Genomic DNA, 17840 nt, shown 5'->3' with positions numbered 1-17840 from the left:
GGGTGGCAGATTCTGATCAGCTCTGCAGCTCGCGGATGCCGGGGATCACGTTCTGAAAACAAGCTGTGCCCACTTCCTACAGGCAGGGGCTGGCAGGGCGGGGATGAGAGAGGATGAAAGGGGAGCTGTGGGGTGGGGGGGCTCCTCCTTTGAACACGACCCCGTGGGTGCCACACCTGCAGGCTGCTTTCCCCTCACCACCCCAGAGAGAAAGGGAGGGGACCACCAGGGTTGCTTCCAGAGCCCTCCACTTAGGGTCGTTTATGACCCATGACAAGACCGGCAGGGAGACACCACAATGTTCTCCTCTCAGAGGAGAGACCGGGAACTCACAGAGATCCTGGAGTGCGCCCAGGGTCATGCAACCAGTAAACGGCTGGGCCACGTTGCGTGGCCACTCAGGCCAGCCTCACAGTGATCTCCAGGGTGTGGTTCTTTAAAACCATAATTTATGGGGCCATCCTGTGGTCTGGTGGTCCAGTGGACTGGATATCACATAACCAACTGTGTGGTTCAAGTCCCAGACCAGGCAACTTGAGAAATAAGCTGGGCTTGTGTGTGAGCCCCAAATCCCCAAAGCAAGGAGAGATCGAGGGGAAGGAACTGTGACATGACCGTGCCCCAGTGTGGGCGGTTTCTCATTTCCCTTCTCTCTCTCTCTCTTTGCGTCTCTCCAGTGAGCACATGGACCCTCTGGTAAATTTTAAAAATAATAACAATAATTTATGAATAAATCTCTCATTTATAGATAGTTAATTCCTTTTTTAATTTTTCCTATAACAATGCACAGAGATGTTTTAAAAAGGGTTGTTTCTTTATCCTACCTTAATTTTTTCCCCTGGCTACAAACGTAGTACATGATTGTAAAAATTCTCACAACACAAAGCAGAAATAGAAATTCCCCAAAATAACTACCATGAACATCTTTGAGTAAGTCCTGATAGAACTTTTTTTTACACATATACAAACAAACATACAAGAGGCCTTGATACAGCAGTAGCAAAAAAAGACCAACTTTGCAGAATAACATCAAAAGGGCCAATTTTCTATATTTTACATCATATGTATTAGTCTATAAGATTTTAATTTTATGTTTTTAAAAAAATGCAGAAAAAAGAACAAGATACTTTTGAATACCAGTTGTACACATTTCTATAATATTATATACTTGAATTTAAAAAAATCTTATCAGGGTTAGCAGGTGGCATGGTGGTTAAGGCTGTGGACTTCCCATGGTCTACCATGGTTTGAGTCCTGGACTTGGCAGCCTGAAAAATCATGCCAGGCATGTGTGCATGCCTACCCCAAATCTGGAGAGAATGGAGGAGAAGGAATTGCTGCATGGCCATCCCCCCTGGAGGGTGATGTCTCACTTTCCCTCTCTCTGTCTCTTTCTGGCAAGCACATGCTTCCTATGGCCAAAATGCTTTTTAAAAAGAAAAATTAATTAATTTGATTTATTCATTCATTTATTTTAATTTGACCAGACACACACACACACACACAGAGAGAGAGAGAGAGAGAGAGAGAGAGAGACAGAGAGAGGGAGAGAGGGAAAGCGAGAAGTAAGCCACCAGGTCTGGGATTCAAACCATGGTTGGCCATGTGGGAGTGTCCAGCACCTTAACCACCACACTACCTGCTGGTCCCCGGAAAAAAAGCTTTTCAAAAATCTCTTTATTGAAGGATAATTTGTATCTCTATGTTCACCCATATCCATACCTACATAGTAAAGTGGACATAATATGCGTGTGCAGCTCAACAACTTTTCACAAACCAAACACAGCCGTGTGGGGAACTTTCAGGCGGAAAAGCAGGACACACTGACCCTCAAACCTCATGCTTTCTTCTAATGATTACCCCTGCGTGGAGGGTAACTGCATCTGACTTCTTCTTTTTCCTTTGCGAGTGAAAAACAGAGAGACATGGAAAGGGAGAGACACAGATATTTTTGAGAGTCTCTCTGTGATGTGATCCTGTGTCCCTGGCTCTCAATGGTCTCTATGGTGTGGCTTTTTAAAAGCCATAGTTAGCGGGGACTACAGGTACATGCAACTGAGCCCTCCATGAAGGCTCAGGAGCTGAACCCAGGCCGACCACATGGCTTCCAGTCTCTCGTGTGGTGATGGTACTGGTATGCCATCGTGGCTGGGCCCATGTTCTGACGTCTACTGATGTATTTGTTTTGCCTGTTTTCATCTGTGCTTGAGGTTTTTACTGTTTAATTTTTCCAGAGGGTGTGTGCACTCAATGAGGAGAAAGAGAGAGAGAGAGAGAGAGAGGAAAGAGAGAGAGAGAAGAGAGAGCACCCCCATGGGGCATGATCACAGCACAATCTCGTCTCCTCCATATCTCCCTCCTTTCGCGGTTTTTGGGCATGGACACACATGTGCCCAGCTTATTTTTCAAGCCACTGCATCTGGGACTCAAACTATGCAGTTGGCCACATGAAATCCAGCCGTTGTAACCACCACGTGCTTAAATTTTAACAGTGACAGCGTGTTGTACCACGAATTGTGTTAAAACGAGAATAATCCATTCAGCTGTTAAAAGGTATGCTCATGTAGTGGCCCTCATCTGGTATCAGCATATATGGGTCCAGTTGTTCCTTGATGGCTGCATGGTGATTTATCTGACCGGCCCCTTTCGATGGACATTCGGATTGGTTCCAATTCGTGGCTGATAAGCAGCATGTCAAGGAACAATCTGCTGCATATTTCTTTGTGCACGTCACTTTCTGACACGCTTCTTTACGATAAATGCCTTCGAGTAAACTTGGGAGTCAAAAGATAGGCAGATTAAGATTTGGGGGAGCTAATTTGTTCTAATGGCCCTACAGAATGTCGTAAGCTCAGTTCTTCTTCAAAACAAAAAAGTCAGGTGCTGGGTGCCGACCTCCTCACCGCAGCCCCTGCCACTGTCAGCCCACCCTGCTCCGGCTCCCTGGGAGGCCAGAGCTGAGCCTGCCTCCGCAGGTGCCTGCTGCTCAGAGCACAAACCACCACCGCTGCCCCTCACCCAGCCAAGCCCGTGTGCACTTGCAAACAAATACATGCAGTCGGCAGGGAGACGAGGCAGATACCAGAGCGGCAGTGGGATGAAGTCTTGAGGCCTGTTCTTCCTTCCTTTGCGGACTGGGTGTGAGCCTTCAGGAAGGGCAGACTGTAGGCAGTCTGGGTCTGTCTCTTTCCACTTACCTGGGATGACCTGGCCACGGTGGCCAGATTAACGACAAACTGGTCTAGCCCACCCGGACCGTTTTCACCCCTCCCCTCAGCCTTGGAAGGAAGCCATCGCCGTCCTCAGAGTGATGGGCAGAACGCTTTGGCTTTTCCCGAGCATCTGCATCTATGCGCTCCCTCCCACCACACCAAGATCTGCTGCAGCTGCATCGCAGATGCGGGAGAGGACCCACTGCCCCCTCCCCGATTGGTCTTTCCTGTTTTCTGTAACACTGTTCACATTCTGCGGCTGCCAGAGGCCACCCAGTGCAGCCGTGTTTCCAATGCCCTCTTTGTTTTTTTCTAAGTTTTTAGAGAGAAAAAGTGAGAAATCACCCCGGAGGGGGGAAGGTCACGCTCTAATCCCTCCTCCATCCTCCTCTCAGAACACAGACCTGGCCTTAAGTTTCAAGTCACTGGGTCTGGGACTCGAACTGCAGTCGGGCATGTGGGAGACCAGCCCCTTAGGCATGACGGACCTTCTGGCCCCTCCAGTACCCTTGTTTGAGCTGGTCAGGGGGAGCAGAGGGCACTGAGCCTCCTCGGACCTTGGCAAGGTGCTCCTGTCAATGCAACCTCAGGTCGCATTCTTTTTTTGGCTCCGCAGCTCCCAGGCTGCTAAAGCCAACGGTAGGACAGGATGAAACCTAAGGACTTTTTTGAAAAAAAGGTCCTCCTATCACCCCTACTCCCGCTCAGCGTTTCCTCCTCGCAGTTTCCTTTTTGACCATCAAGGCTGAGAGATGATAAAAAAACTAGCTGAACAGAGACCTCGTGTGTCTTACCTTCTCTTTGGCGGAGTCCCCAGGGTTTGACCCACAATGGAAATGAATGCGCATTACTGAGGGCAGCCTGGGAGTGGGCCAGGTGACCCAGGCGCCCGCAGCCTGGCTCTGCAAGTCCCAGGCCCTCCTTCCCCTCCCCCAGCCTCATTCATTTGTGGGCGGATGAAGATCTTGGGGTGCAGGAGGAGTACCAGATTCACCCTGTCCTCTCACCCCACGGAGCATCGGCATCTGCGGCAATGAGCCTTGGTGCGTTTATGTCACAAGAGTCACCTGCTGCTTTAACCCAGAACTTTATTTTTACAACCAAGACATTCTCATAAAAAACAACAGAAAGTGAGAGAAGAAATATCCACCCCATGGAGAGTAGACGTGAAAGCTGACACACTTCTTAACGGAGGATGAAGGGAACGTCTATTTGCAGCCCCACCAATTCCCAGCCCCAACGAGGGTCTCAGAGATGAACATGGCTGCTGGGAGCCAGGCAATCCCTCGGGAAGCCTCATTCCCAAGCTGGGTCTGGCCTCTTTCTGGGAGGAATGTCAGCTCTAGCCCAGGAAGACCAATGGGGAGATATTCCGGGATCATCCCATGAGTGATCCCAAACCAGTGTCCCCGCCCGATCATCGCACAGCCGTGGGCAGAGACGGTGACCTGACAGCCCCCACCTGAGGGTCCAGCCAAGGAGCGCACAGGCACCGGAAGTGGGGTGTGGGCATTTCCTATGGCACACACCGCAGAGTGCCCTGAGGGCCCTGACGCCTTCTCTCCAAGGTTCCAGTGATGAGGAACAGGTGGCTCCCTTCCTGAGGCCCACAGAAAGCACTTGCAGCAGTTAAAAGCAGGCAGCTTCAGCGGGTGAGTGACGTTTTCGTGGTTGCATGAGTCCCTTCTCTTCCATATTTCCAGGTCTGGCTCCTTCCTGACCAATGTCTTTTGTAACAGGACACCACGATGTGTTTTCTGCTCATTTGTAAAACCTGAAAGCAACAGCACGTTGTGAAACCGTGTGTTTCCAGAAAAAGAAGACTGAGTTTCCTGTAACTAAGACAAATGGCAAATGAGGATGGGGGGGTCTACTCCAAGTAGCCTGGGGCCAACAGTTTGGGAGTTGTGTGTTTTTAGGGCCCATCTCAGTTGTTTAAAAAAATGTAAAAAAAAGAAAAAAAGAAAGAAAAAAAAAGTGCAGCCGAAGAACTCTAGCTTTGAACAGTGTTACTTCCTGCGGCTCTGGCTAAGATAAGCTGTTCACAAACGCCTCTCAAGGGGCCAGAGAAACCGGCCTGCTGCTGACAGGGACAGTTTTATAAGGGCAGTTAGAGGTTGGGGAGCATTCACTGCAAATTGCAGCTGGAGTCTGGAACAGCTGCTCCGCGTGGGCTCCTGCATCCGCACCTGGACCATGATAGAAGAACCAGGGGGTGGTATTCGAACTTTGTCAAAGCCACAAACCCTTTCCTTTGAATGGCATCTTGCTGGTTAGAGGGTGAGGGGGCGTCAGGGACCCCCATGGCCACCAAGCCCACTCCCTGCCCTGGCAGATCCTCTGAACCCTGAGGTCCCACACGGGCTTCAGATCACTGGGGAACCAGTAAGAACAAAGGGGTGGATGAGGACAGGCCACAGGCAGGTCCCACAGCAGGGCTTGTTCTCCCCAGAAGGTCACCACAGGGGAGATTGTGACCAGAAGGTCCAGCCTTAGATGGATACAGTTACTGTTTCTTAGGTCAGGGGTGGTTTCTAAATCTAATGCCTAAGGTCAAAATTGCACACAATCTAAATGACCATTAAAAATGGCCAATGTATCAATAAAACACAGCAGGCATGTTTAAGAAATCCACATCTAAATAAAACATGCATAATAAGGTGTAGCTAAAGTAAATGAAAGTGTATATGGAAATTTTAATTTGAGAGTATTTAAAAATACATTTTGTTCCTCGGTGGTTGGACTTGTAGAGTTGAATTGATGTAAGTTCTGTGGGATTTCAACTTTGTGGAACTGGGTGCCCAGCACGTGGTGGGAGTTACCCCACAGGTCCTCACAACAGCCATGAGGTCGGCGCAGTGAGCCCACTGTACAGACCAAAGGTCGGAGGCTCAGTGAGGTGAAGGGGCTCGCCCTCAGGGACATGGATGGTGAGCGGCAGACTGGATTCAGATCTGCCTCCCCTGTGCCAGAACACGAGAGCAAGGGCCTGTTACCCTCATCGACCTCCTGGCACCCCCACCCTGCATTTCTATATGGAGGGGGCTGTCCTGAGTATTAAATGTAACTAATCAGGTGGGCAGATGTGAAACAGTCTATTTGAAGAAAAATCAAATCTAAGAACTCTGCCTATGGCCCAGGGTGGTGTCCTAGCCCTGGAGGCTGAGGGCAGGCGACAGCATTTGAAGAAAAATCAAATCTAAGAACTCTGCCCATGGCCCAGGGTGGGGTCCTAGGGCAGGCGACAGCTTCAGGCCGCTCACAGCCCCTGGCTGCTGCCTGTGCTCCCGAGGCTCAGGCTTAGCGAGCGCTCCTTAGGCCTGTGCTAGGAGACTCTGCTCCTGGGACTCAGCTGGGTGGAGGGTGTGTGTGACCAAGACAGCTCCTGGGGAAGGGAGCCGCGCTGTGGGGAAGGCTGACCTGTCTTCACCTCTGATCCCAGCAGTCTCTCCACCGGTCTGTAAGATGGGCAGAACCCCCTCCTACCTCACGCAGGACCAGTGGGATAAAATAACAGGTGGAAGAGTGCGGGGTCCCCCACAGTATTCTATGTCCCCGCTGCTGTCGTCAGGAGCGCTTGAAGCTAACTCTCACTGTACTAGAAATACGTTTAAGTGATTACTCAGTGCTTTTGTCTGTTATCTCTGTCCCTGAACGCTGTCACCCCATCTATTTATACACTCTGTGAGTTTTTGAAGACAACCTGACGTTGGCTCATAGCTGCTGCTGGAGGCTGGGAGCTGCAGCAGCGATGAGAGACCAGGGTCACACCCAGGGCAGTGTCACTGTTCCGAGGTCCCTGCGCACTTACTGTTTCATGAAGCGAAGCCGCGCTCTCCTCCGCAGGCCTGCAAGAGGAAAGCAGGGCACCCATCAGTGTGGGCTGCGGGCCACTGGTGCCAAGGCCCAGAGACCCACGGGGACAAACGAGGTGCAGTTAACACCACAGCCACTTCCCTGGTGCTGGGCTCTGCCTGGAACACCTCAGGCATTTAACCCTGCTCGTGTTCACTGCGAACCTATGAGTCGGGTACTGCTCTTTGTGTGTGTGTGGTTTTTTTTTTTCCCCCAAGAATTATTTTATTTATCTTCATCACTATTTTTCCAATTTGACCAGAGAGCAACATAGAGAGAGACAGAAAGTGAGAAAGCAAGCCACCAAGTCCAAGACTTGAACTGTGGTCGGCCATGTGGGAGTCTGGAGCCTTAACCACTAGACCACCTGCCGGCTCCTTGGGTACTGCTCTTATGGTCTCCATTTTACATATGGGGAAACAGGGGTGCAGAGTGAGCAAGTCACTGAGTAACTTGCCTAAAGTCATAGTTAGTAGGTAGTCAACTCAGCTAATCCACTCTGGAGTCTGTCCTCAAAGCCCCTCATGCCCCTTACAGCAGCTCAGATACCAGCAGCCCTGCAGGCAGGGGGTCTGGAACTAGAGTGTGTGTGCCCAGGGGACGAGCAAGGCCGGGGTACCCGACGGAACTCTGAGCATGTCTGTTTACGCTTTTATCTCACCCTTTGTTACTTTTGATTCATGAAGCCCATTCAATCATAGACGTGACTTTCAAGTTTTTTTTTTTTTACTGATGAGGTCCTTGATCAAAAAAAGTAGCAGATGAAGTGAACTTTAGTGGGGTTCTTGGAATAGGGTACGTGGACCCTTTGTGGGGCACAGTTACATGTGAATGTGTGCACGTGTCGGGGCATTTCTCTGGGGAGAGTGTCCATCATTGTCATACACTCGAGGGGTCTGTGACCTAGGAAAGTTGATAGTCACTGAGCCTGTCCTCTTGCTGCCCCCTCATATTTTAAATTATTATAGCTAATTTTTATTACAAAGGGTGCTTGCACTTGCCAGAAAGAGAGAGGGAACATCCTACCTTCCAATGGAGCAAGGTCACCCTGCAACCCCTTCCTCCATTTCTCCGTGTCATTGGGGTTTGGGGCACACATGCCTGGTGTGTTTTTCAAGCCACGAGCTGGGATCTGAACCACGGCTGGCCATGTGGGATCCAGTTCCCAGCGCGCAGTGCTTAACTACTGTGCTTGGGATGGGGCCAGCCCTGCTCTCACTGTATAAATGCCCAGAGGGGGGAAGTGACTCACTCGAGGGGGCATAGGTGAGTTGGACAGCTGAGCAAGCTCCCCGTCTTTATCATGAACCCAGGGCCCTGCAGAGTCGGGGAGAGCCCACGGACGGAGGGGATCCCATCTCCACAGTGCCCGGGAGCAGCAGCATCTCTGACTTGCCCTACGGCCTCACCAAGGGGGAGTATTTCCAGCATCTGTCTGGAAACGCAGCTCAAATCCCAGCAGCACTGGGCCTGGGTCCTAACTGCGCCCATAATTCCCACTTACTGAGCACGTGCCGTGAGCCTGCCACTCAGAGACTCAGAGAGGTCCCCGTCAGTGCCAAGGTCACTCGATCCGGGAGCAGCAGTGTTCTGTTGAAACCCAGGACTATCTGACTCCAAAGACAGAGTGATGTGTCTGATTTGGGCAGCGTGGCTGCAGGCCAAGGACAGCCCCTGAATGATGATACCATAGTTTCTGGGGTGAATTTCCACCAGGCTGCTGTCTGCTCTGCTCCCCAGACAGGGACGTACCCTCCCCACCCCCGACACATCAAACAGCAAACGGGGGCACCATGACGGCCCAAGAGGGGACAACTCACGGTATAGGTGGAGGGCCACACCCAGGGACACCAGCAGAACCAGCATACCGGCCACCAGCAGGCCAAGGGTGAGGGGACCACAAGGCATGCCTGGAGAAGACACACATGACACATGCTCAGCATCTGACATGCAAGCACAGGGAGGGGACACTCACCCCAGGTCCCAGAGACATTTCAGCGTATTTCCTTCTAGGGTTTTTTTTTTTTTTAATTGAGATAAACATCATTGAGATAATTTTATAAAATTATATATAGTTATATATACTGTTGAGATTATAGCTATATATTGATATAATTTTATACAATTTCATGCCCTATATCCAAAATTTAAAGAATAATGTAAACTCACTAGCTCTTTATGTTTGAAGGAGAGACACAGTTTTCATGCCCGATAGTGGGATTTTCAGTGTGGTTGAAAGTCCCTTGTCATCTTTGTTCTCAGAAATAGCACCATGGGTAATAAGCTACCTTTCTATATTCACTTGTACATACGTAATTTTCATAGACACATTTGAGGTTTGTAAAGAAACAGTGGACAGTGGATTATATTGTACAAATTATTCTGTAACTAGTTTCTTTTTTTAACCTAATCATGTCAGTATAATATTTTTCCCCAGAAGAATAACATATCATGTTTTATTTATTTACTTTTCTTTTTAAGCGCTGGGTCCAGGACTCAAACCATGAAGTCAATTACGTAGGATCCAGTTACCTTAACCTCCATGCCACTGGTTGGCCTTCCCGTGGCTTATGTGGCCACCAGTGAGCACCTGTGTTACACTGCAGAGACATCTGGTGTGCTGTCGTATTGAGGTGCCTTCCTAAGACAGATGTAAAAGTGGGCCTAGAAGCCGCAGACTTGGTCCATTTAAAATCGTAACAGGTATTGCCAAGCGCTTTCTCGACGGGCATCATTGATGCCGAGAAGCCACAGGCTTTGTCCATTTAAAATCGTAACGGATATTGCCAAGTGCTTTCCCGACGGGCATCACTGACTCCCAGTCCTATCTGCCAGTGCAGCACTCTGATGACTCTTTTTCTTTTAAAGAATTATTTATTTCATTTTATTTGTCATTATTATTATTTTTAAATTTGTTACATGGGATATGTGCTCACCAGGGAGAGACAGAGAGAAAGAGGGAAAGTGAGAAAAGCAAGCTGCCAGGTCCTAGACTCGAACCATGGTTGTCAAGTGGGAGTCCAGCGCCTTAACCACCATACCACCTGCCGGCCCCATGATTCTTGATATCATCAAAGTTTTTCAGTTTTATGCCATTCCAGTGGGAGGAAAAATAATATTTCACTTCAATTCCCTGGTTACTTGTGAGCTTTAGCTTCACATACTGGCTACTTATATGCCATCAATATTTAAACCGCAGAGTGTATATTACCAATGCCCTGAGTCCTTTTCTGACACCACTTGGCTGGCTCCTGTGAATAGTTGAGGGGCAGAGCCAGGGTCCATGGGTGAAAGAACAGGGCTGCAATTCTGAGCTCAAAGTTAACAAAATCAGAAAGAGTTTTGGATGTCAGGGTGAGAGAGAATTTCAATAGGATATCAGTTATGTACCAAGTAAAATATTAACTGCAAAAACTAGCATCTTTAAGGAAAGAGAGGCTTACCATTATTTTAATCTCCCGTTTTAATCTCACGAACCATGAGATGCAAAGACCTAACCTCCTTACACGCCCAAGATCACCCAGCCACCAAAGCGTAAGACGCAGGACCAGGGTGTGGACACAGGTCCTCTGAGTGCTAAAGCCCCTGCCAGGCCATTCTCAGCAGCGGGAGAGGCAGCCTGGTGGGGTGGCTCATGGTTTCGTCTATGGGTGGCAGCAGGTGGCACTTTCTGTTTGTCACCAGTAACTTTTGGGGGAGCTGAGGTCAGTATTTTTCCAGAAACACATTTGGGCTGATGGGTTCAAGGAAAGTGGGTGTGTGCGCACACTGGCACGTCCGAGTCCTGAGGTGGCAGGTGCCTACCGCACAGACAGTCAAGCTCGCTCGTTAATACACATCCAGTAAACATGTGCTGTGCGCTAGGGCCTCCATTAGGCATCAGAACTGGGAAGTCTAATGTGCTGGTCCTCTGGATTGGGTTCTTCGTTAACAGTTTTACTGAGATATAATCTATATACCGTAACATCCGCCTGTCCGAGTGTACAATTTAACGGTTTTTATAATGTTCATGGACTGGGGCAACCACCACCATCACCTAATTATTGTCCTCTTGAGATGAAACCCTGGACCCATTAGGAGTCACTCCCATTCCCCCTCGACTCTCCAGTCTTAACCCTCCAACCTGAACCCACCAACTGACTTTCTGTCTCTACGGAGTGTCACATTCTGAACACTTGGTGTCAGTGAAGTCAAACACTATGTGGGCTTTTGTGACTGACTTTCTGCACTGCCCAATGGTTCCAAGGTGTGTCCACGTGCTAGCAAGTATCGGAACATCGCTCTGTACGAAGTTCCACATTTCGGTAATGCATTGGCTAGCCGGTGGCTACTGGGCTGTTTCTACTTGGGCTACTGAGTAAGGCTGCTGGGGCATTTGCCTGCTCGTGTTTGGGTGACGTGTCCTTCGCTAAATTCTGTTCTGTGCTGACTTGTGAGCCAGACTCCACTAGACCGTGAGCTGCAAGGGGACGGCACTGCTGTCACAGTCAGTGTCCCTTCTGACCCCAGCGCAGGGCTATAAAAACAGGCTACAGAGTCAAAACTTGCAAGGTGCCTGCAGAAGGAAGGAAGGAAGGAAGGGAGGGAGGGAGGAAGGAAGGAAGGAAAGGAAAGGAGGGGTGAAGGAGAGAGGAAGAAAGGAAGAAATGGAGGGGTGAGGGAGTATGTCTGCCAATTTTCTTAGGGTATAGGAGGTGGAGAACTCACCCTTACGGGTCACTGGGTTGGAGATCCGGCACACTCTTTTCTTGGGGGTGGACTTCGTGGTGGGCTGGGCAGTGGTGGGAAGGACATCCACTAGAGAAGGAAGACAGATACGTGTCTTAGCAGGTGAGCAGCGGGTGCACTTACAGTCCGATTTGAGGCCGTGTGCCTCACCTGCAGGACTCCCCCCTAGGCTGCTACAGTACTTGAAACTCACAGAGCACGGGAATGTTTCATCTGCCTTCCCAGCTCTCAGATTTATCTAGGGCCTAGGGGTGGGAGCCAGCTTGGTGTCCTGCCGAGAAAGGACCTTGAAGCACACAGATCTGAGCACCCCTAAACAATCACGGTGTGGTGTGGACAAGCCATTAGCCCTTCCCCGGGCCTTGGTTTCCCCACTTGCTGAAATAGATAGCCCCACGTCCTTCTCAGGGTTGTTGTGAGAATCAAAAGGGACAGTGTGCCCAGCAAAGTGTGCAGCAGACATGTCTTCACCTGGCTGCAGGGCTTGAGCTGAAGCCAGGATCCCCAAGCCCTTGGCATGACCAGCTGTTTGGCCCACCCTAAGCAAGTGGCTGCAGCTCATAAAAAAGTGGGTGCCCTTTTCTGCATGAGAAATACCATGGGGGTTGCCTATTTGAGGATTTGCTTTCCTTCTCAGGCGCCCTTAAAAATCATAAACCATTGGAGCTACAGAGACCTTCATCTCAAACTTGAACAGCAACGGTGAATGCCAGCGACATAGATGGCTGGCCCGCGAGGCCCCACAGTGCCCTGCACTGAAGGGGTGGGACAGGGCAGTGCGACTAGCGCTCAGAGAGAAGGAAGACCCTCGGGACCTGGGGTGCTGAGGACGACGTGAGTACTGGCGACTGCGGAATCCGACCTGTGCCTTTGTGGGGGAGGACAGAGACTGCACTGAAATGATTTTCTGCAAAATGGTCGGAGAGGAGGAGGGAAACCAGGTGAACTTACGCTTGAGTGAGAGTCAAGGAGACACAGTTGAGTGAGAGTCAGGGAGGGGCAGCCAGCAGGCCACCCATTCACAGGCTGACATCTCCTGTAAGACCAGTGGGCCCGTGGGCTGCTCACCTCGGAGCCCCCTGGGAAGTGAGAACACCATCCACCTTGCCTGTGTTATGATGAATCTGGGAAGAGCCTGTTGCAGTTGGACCAAGTCTTTCAGTATAAGTTTACTCAACTCAACGACTTTTCTTCGTCCATTGCTAGGGTGTGCGTGTGCCCGTGAGAGAGGGAGGGAGAGAGAGAACTTCCAAATGAGGTATAGTCATGCTGTAATTCCTTTTCCTCCACTCTTCTCTCTTGTCAGGATTTTGGGCATTCATACACATGTACCCAGCATGCCCTTTGAGCTGTTGGGGCCAGGATTCAACTGGTCAACCATGTGAGATCTGTCTCCCTTAACCACCGAGCTGCGGGGTAGGTCAGGAATGGACTCATACATTAATTTCACTTTCCACGAACTTTTTGAAATTCCTTCAAACTTTCGATAAATTGGGTTAAGTAAACCATATTATTGGGTTGTCAGAAAAGTCATGATGTATTTTTCTGTGTTTTGTGTTTTTCTATGTAAAAATGGTTCATGACTTTTCTGGTGACCCAATACATACGTTCATTTTATTTTTAAAATGTGCCCTTAGACATTTAAAATTACTACAATATACCTCTACTGGATATAGCAAATTAATGCATGGAATTGCTGCTTCTCAAGGCTTAGGGGAGTCACAGAAGCCATCAGCAGGGCCGGAATACAGATCAGAAAATTGAGGCCCTTGGGCCAGCTGGTGGCGTGATGGTTAGGGCAGTTGGAGCCCACATGGCAGACTTGATCTTTGGGGTCACTGATCTCTTGTGAGAGCTCAAAGGATCAATAATGCCGATATTTATTGAAAAACACTCCTGGCATGTGTGTATGCATGTGCCCCAAATCCCAAGAGGAGAATGGAGGAGAAGGGACTGTGGTATGGCCACCTCCCGGAAGCCTGCTTTCTCACTTTCCCGTTCTCTCTCTCTCTGTGTCTTTAGGCAAGCACACACACCCCGTAGAAAAGTTAAAACAGACAACGAAAAGAAAAGAAAGCTGAAGCCCTCCTGAAAACTCTGGGTGCAGGTCGGAGCTGTCAGTCTCCACACAGAATATGGGGGCACCTGCTTTTCCTGTACCCCAGAAAAGCTCTCAGTGAGTATTTGGGGGGCATCAGGAACCTTTCTTTCCCTGTGGGCATGCTCTGGAGGGACTTCTGAGCCCACCATCAATCAGGCCTGGGGACTTGGCTCTGCCCAGCCACAAACTCAGATGAGCCTGATGTGGCCTGAAGCACAGCTCTGCCCTGTCCCCATAGAAAGCACAACAGCCATCTTGGGCTCTGACCCACCTCTGTCAGTCTCACTTGATTCTGTCATCTGATTCTAAAATGGGAACCCTAAAGTACATCCCAGGGCGGGGGGCAGCCCTGCGTGGCACAGCTGTGTGGAGCCGCTGCAGCTGCTTGGCCTGGGTGAGTGTCAAGGGTCTGTCCTGGTGCCGTCAGAGCAGTGCTATTCCTCAGGGCTGCAGAGCAGGCTCGCTGTGATCAGGGCAGCCCCAGGGCCTGGCACCCCCCTGGCACTTCACTGGTGCCCGGGCTCATCTGTAGCATGAGCCCCATTCTTACCCACGTCCAGCTGCGTTCCCTTCCCGAAGGACAGCAAGGTGCTCCCGATGGTCGCGCAGACGTAGAAGCCGCTGTCTGCAGGCTCCACGCGTATGAGGTTGAGAAGGGTCCGGGTCAAATCCCGAGACACGATGAGCTTCCGTTTCAGCTCCTCATCATAGACCGTTCCTTTCCCAGGATCCCAGAAGGCCAGGAACTCGTAGTGGCTGTCCTTGCTTGGGGCCCGGCGCTGTCTCAGCCAGTAGATGCGTGTGTTTGCAGGGAAGGTTCTAGCCTCACAGTACAGAATTGCCGTTTCGTTGGTTTGAACCATTATGAACGCAGGGGTCTGATGGAGGGCTGAGCTGCCGTGGAGAGCTATGAGAAACCAGAAGGAACGCAGGCCATCAGCACAGTGTTCTGGCCACCCTGTGGGGCCTCAGAGTCACACTGAGTCAAGTCTCAAAAGAAAAACTGTGGAAGAACCTGCCGAGTTTCGAGGCCAGGACTGCAGGATGCCACTGACGGCTCCTGGTCTCGGAGCTCCCAGGAAAACATCTCCAGGCCGGTGTTTGCCATGCCCAGCCTGATAAAGGGCATGGAGACAGTTTCCCTTTGCTGATTGCATGTTTCTACTTCAGAATGTTCGTGGAAACATGGAACTAAAGTACGAGTTTATTTTGGTGCAAAAAAAAAAAAGTAGTGCATAGTTTTTTCGTAATACACATTTTTCTTGAGCTTTTTGAAGACCCTCTCCTATGCTGGTGATTTGCACACATGATCTCAACCAAGCCTTGAACTTCGTAGTGGCTGTCCTTGCTTGGGGCCCGGCGCTGTCTCAGCCAGTAGATGCGTGTGTTTGCAGGGAAGGTTCTAGCCTCACAGTACAGAATTGCCGTTTCGTTGGTTTGAACCATTATGAACGCAGGGGTCTGATGGAGGGCTGAGCTGCCGTGGAGAGCTATGAGAAACCAGAAGGAACGCAGGCCATCAGCACAGTGTTCTGGCCACCCTGTGGGGCCTCAGAGTCACACTGAGTCAAGTCTCAAAAGAAAAACTGTGGAAGAACCTGCCGAGTTTCGAGGCCAGGACTGCAGGATGCCACTGACGGCTCCTGGTCTCGGAGCTCCCAGGAAAACATCTCCAGGCCGGTGTTTGCCATGCCCAGCCTGATAAAGGGCATGGAGGAGACAGTTTCCCTTTGCTGATTGCATGTTTCTACGAGGGACTTCAGAATGTTCGTGGAAACATGGAACTAAAGTACGAGTTTATTTTGGTGCAAAAAAAAAAAAGTAGTGCATAGTTTTTTCGTAATACACATTTTTCTTGAGCTTTTTGAAGACCCTCTCCTATGCTGGTGATTTGCACACATGATCTCAACCAAGCCTTGAACCGGCTTTAGGATCTGTGTTCTCATTGCACAGATGAGGAAACCGAGGCACGGAGCTTATGAAAGTCAAACAGCAAAGGAGCTCACTGCGTCCTGGCAGGCACAATGGCGCCCATCACTCCCCAACCCAGCCTGTGATCCGTCACCGGACCCCCACTCCCCAGGGGCAGGACAAACACCCTAGAAACAGGGCTGGGAGTTCATTTTAGCCTCAGACAGGTACACCGACAAGAAGGGTTCATGAGGTGCCAGGCCAGGACTCACAGACCTGGCCTTAAACCCAGCCCTTGCCCTGTCACCGTGCCTGTCTCTGCCCTTGAAAAGAGGGCGGTGTGGTGTTGTAGTCCTGCGTGCCTCTGAAGGCTAGAAAGAAATGAAACAATGTCTGAGGAAGCGCCCTGCACACTGGAGAACCCTGTGCACGGTAAATGCTGTCCCATCTCTGGGCTTGTCACTAGCAGCATGTCACATCTCCGGGAGGATCAGAATGGGTCCTCTTCACGGCCAAGGCTGCACAGGCTCCAGCAAAGTCGATCTGACCTGGTGAGCCTTCTGTTTTGACTATGGGGCAGGAGACCCCGCAGACCAGGGCAGAGACCAGGGGAACTGGCGGGCTTTGTTTATTGCCCACATTCCCAATCCTGCCTGGACTTGCGGCTCAGGGTCCACGGCCCCAGAGAGGCCTTCTCTGACACCGAGGAAATGAACTGTAACTTGGTGACTCCGCTCTGCAACCGCTCTGAGCTTCTGCTTGCATGGAGAATGACAGGGTATTAGGCCGCCCGAGTGACTGCGAGGCCTTTTCTTTTTTGTTTTCCCGAATACCCTACTGCCTTTTCAGGGAGCAGAGGCTTTTCATTGTTTGGGGTTATTGATCTCTTGAGAGCGTCTGTAAAATCAATCATGCCAACATTTATGGAGTTGTGCTGGGCATGGCGCATACATTAACTCTTAATCCTCACCAAATTCTGTCGGGGAGGCAGTGTTTTATACCCGTTTTACACATGAGGAAACAGAGGCTCAGGTAGGTTAAAGACATGTTTGAGGTCACTCAGCCTTTATGTGCTGGGTCCCTATTCTGGGGTCATGATCTACAATCTTCTCTCAGCAATTACTTTCTCTTGAGCACATGGGGAGGGGGGTATAAATACACAGACTCCCCAAGCTCCTCTAAGAAAGCCCAGAGGTGCCTTCTCAAAGGGTAGGGCCCTGTCTTCGAGGGTACAGTTCCCCCTCCAGGCTGAGACACACCCTGCTTTCTCTCTCCTGCCTGAAATCTTTTCACCCTCTAGGGATTGAACCAACACCTGGCCTTGGCCAAGCCCCTGCCATTTGTTGGCCACGAGCCAGGCCTCATCACACTGGCCGAATCCTTAGGGCCTCTCAGTAACCCTTCTCAGGGGGATCTGATGTTTCTGGAGTGATCGGCAATAACTCTAGCTACTTCCAGTGGCCTAGACCACGCTGTTGGGCTGAATGGGTCAGAGCCGGGGGCCAGCGCGTCCTGTCACCACCTGGCAGAATGACCGGCTTTGGGCTTTTGGGACAGGACAGCAAGTCAGCCCAGCTCAGTGGGTATTCGGGGCGGTGCCGGCTTCTTCTGGAAGGCAGTCGGCTGGGCTGAGCCCAAGGACAGCCTAGGCCTCTGCGTACGTTTGAGTCTGACATTCAACTGCCACGCTGCTTCTAACCAGAGTCTCGCTACCCAGGACACCCAGCACCCCGGAACACAGGGGACCCCAAAGGTGTCCCATAGCTGTCTGAGAACTGGCAACGGCCTCTGTTTGTGGAGTTGGGCTACGACGCTTCCCCGGAAGTAATAAAAATGGGTCTAAAGAACCCTCGGCCTGGACCAAGCATGGGGCTGGACGGCCACACTGACCTCTGGGACCTTCCTGGAGCACATCCCTTAGGGACCCTGAGGAGGACGTCTTCTCTTCCTTTCTGGCCGTTTCCCTCACTCCTCTCCTATTTCTCCCCTCTTTCCTTCTCTCCCTCCCTCCGCCCCCCCTTTCCTGCCTCCCC

The 17840-nt window shown here is 50.7% G+C and overlaps 1 protein-coding gene across 1 annotated transcript; it reads right to left on the bottom strand.

The window, feature by feature from the left end:
- Nucleotides 1-4280: 4280 nt before the first annotated feature.
- CD8B (CD8 subunit beta) lies at nucleotides 4281-15004 on the bottom strand. The gene is made up of 6 exons (XM_014584143.2): nucleotides 14935-15004; nucleotides 14447-14803; nucleotides 11775-11864; nucleotides 8888-8977; nucleotides 7024-7060; nucleotides 4281-4986 (listed from the first exon to the last, which is right to left on the bottom strand). Exons 1-6 carry the CDS (start codon nucleotides 15002-15004, stop codon nucleotides 4974-4976), a joined length of 657 nt encoding a protein of 218 aa, XP_014439629.2. The 3' UTR covers nucleotides 4281-4973.
- Between the last annotated feature and the right edge of the window lie 2836 nt (nucleotides 15005-17840).

Source organism: Tupaia chinensis, unplaced genomic scaffold (genome assembly GCF_000334495.1).
Source record: "Tupaia chinensis unplaced genomic scaffold, TupChi_1.0 Scaffold145741_1, whole genome shotgun sequence".
NCBI lineage: Eukaryota > Metazoa > Chordata > Mammalia > Scandentia > Tupaiidae > Tupaia > Tupaia belangeri.
This window is presented reverse-complemented; position numbering and strand designations above follow the sequence as displayed.

Bases quoted from the DNA above. Each gene is read 5' to 3' on its own strand.
- CD8B (XM_014584143.2), bottom strand. From the start codon at position 15,004: ATGGCAAACACCGGCCTGGAGATGTTTTCCTGGGAGCTCCGAGACCAG. The intron at 11,865-14,446 runs GTAAGAATGGGG...TTCCTTCTCTAG, and splicing joins GGGAACGCAGCTGGACGTGG to TGGATGTCCTTCCCACCACT. The intron at 7,061-8,887 runs GTGAGTTGTCCC...TTCCTCTTGCAG, and splicing joins TGTGGCCCTCCACCTATACC to GCCTGCGGAGGAGAGCGCGG.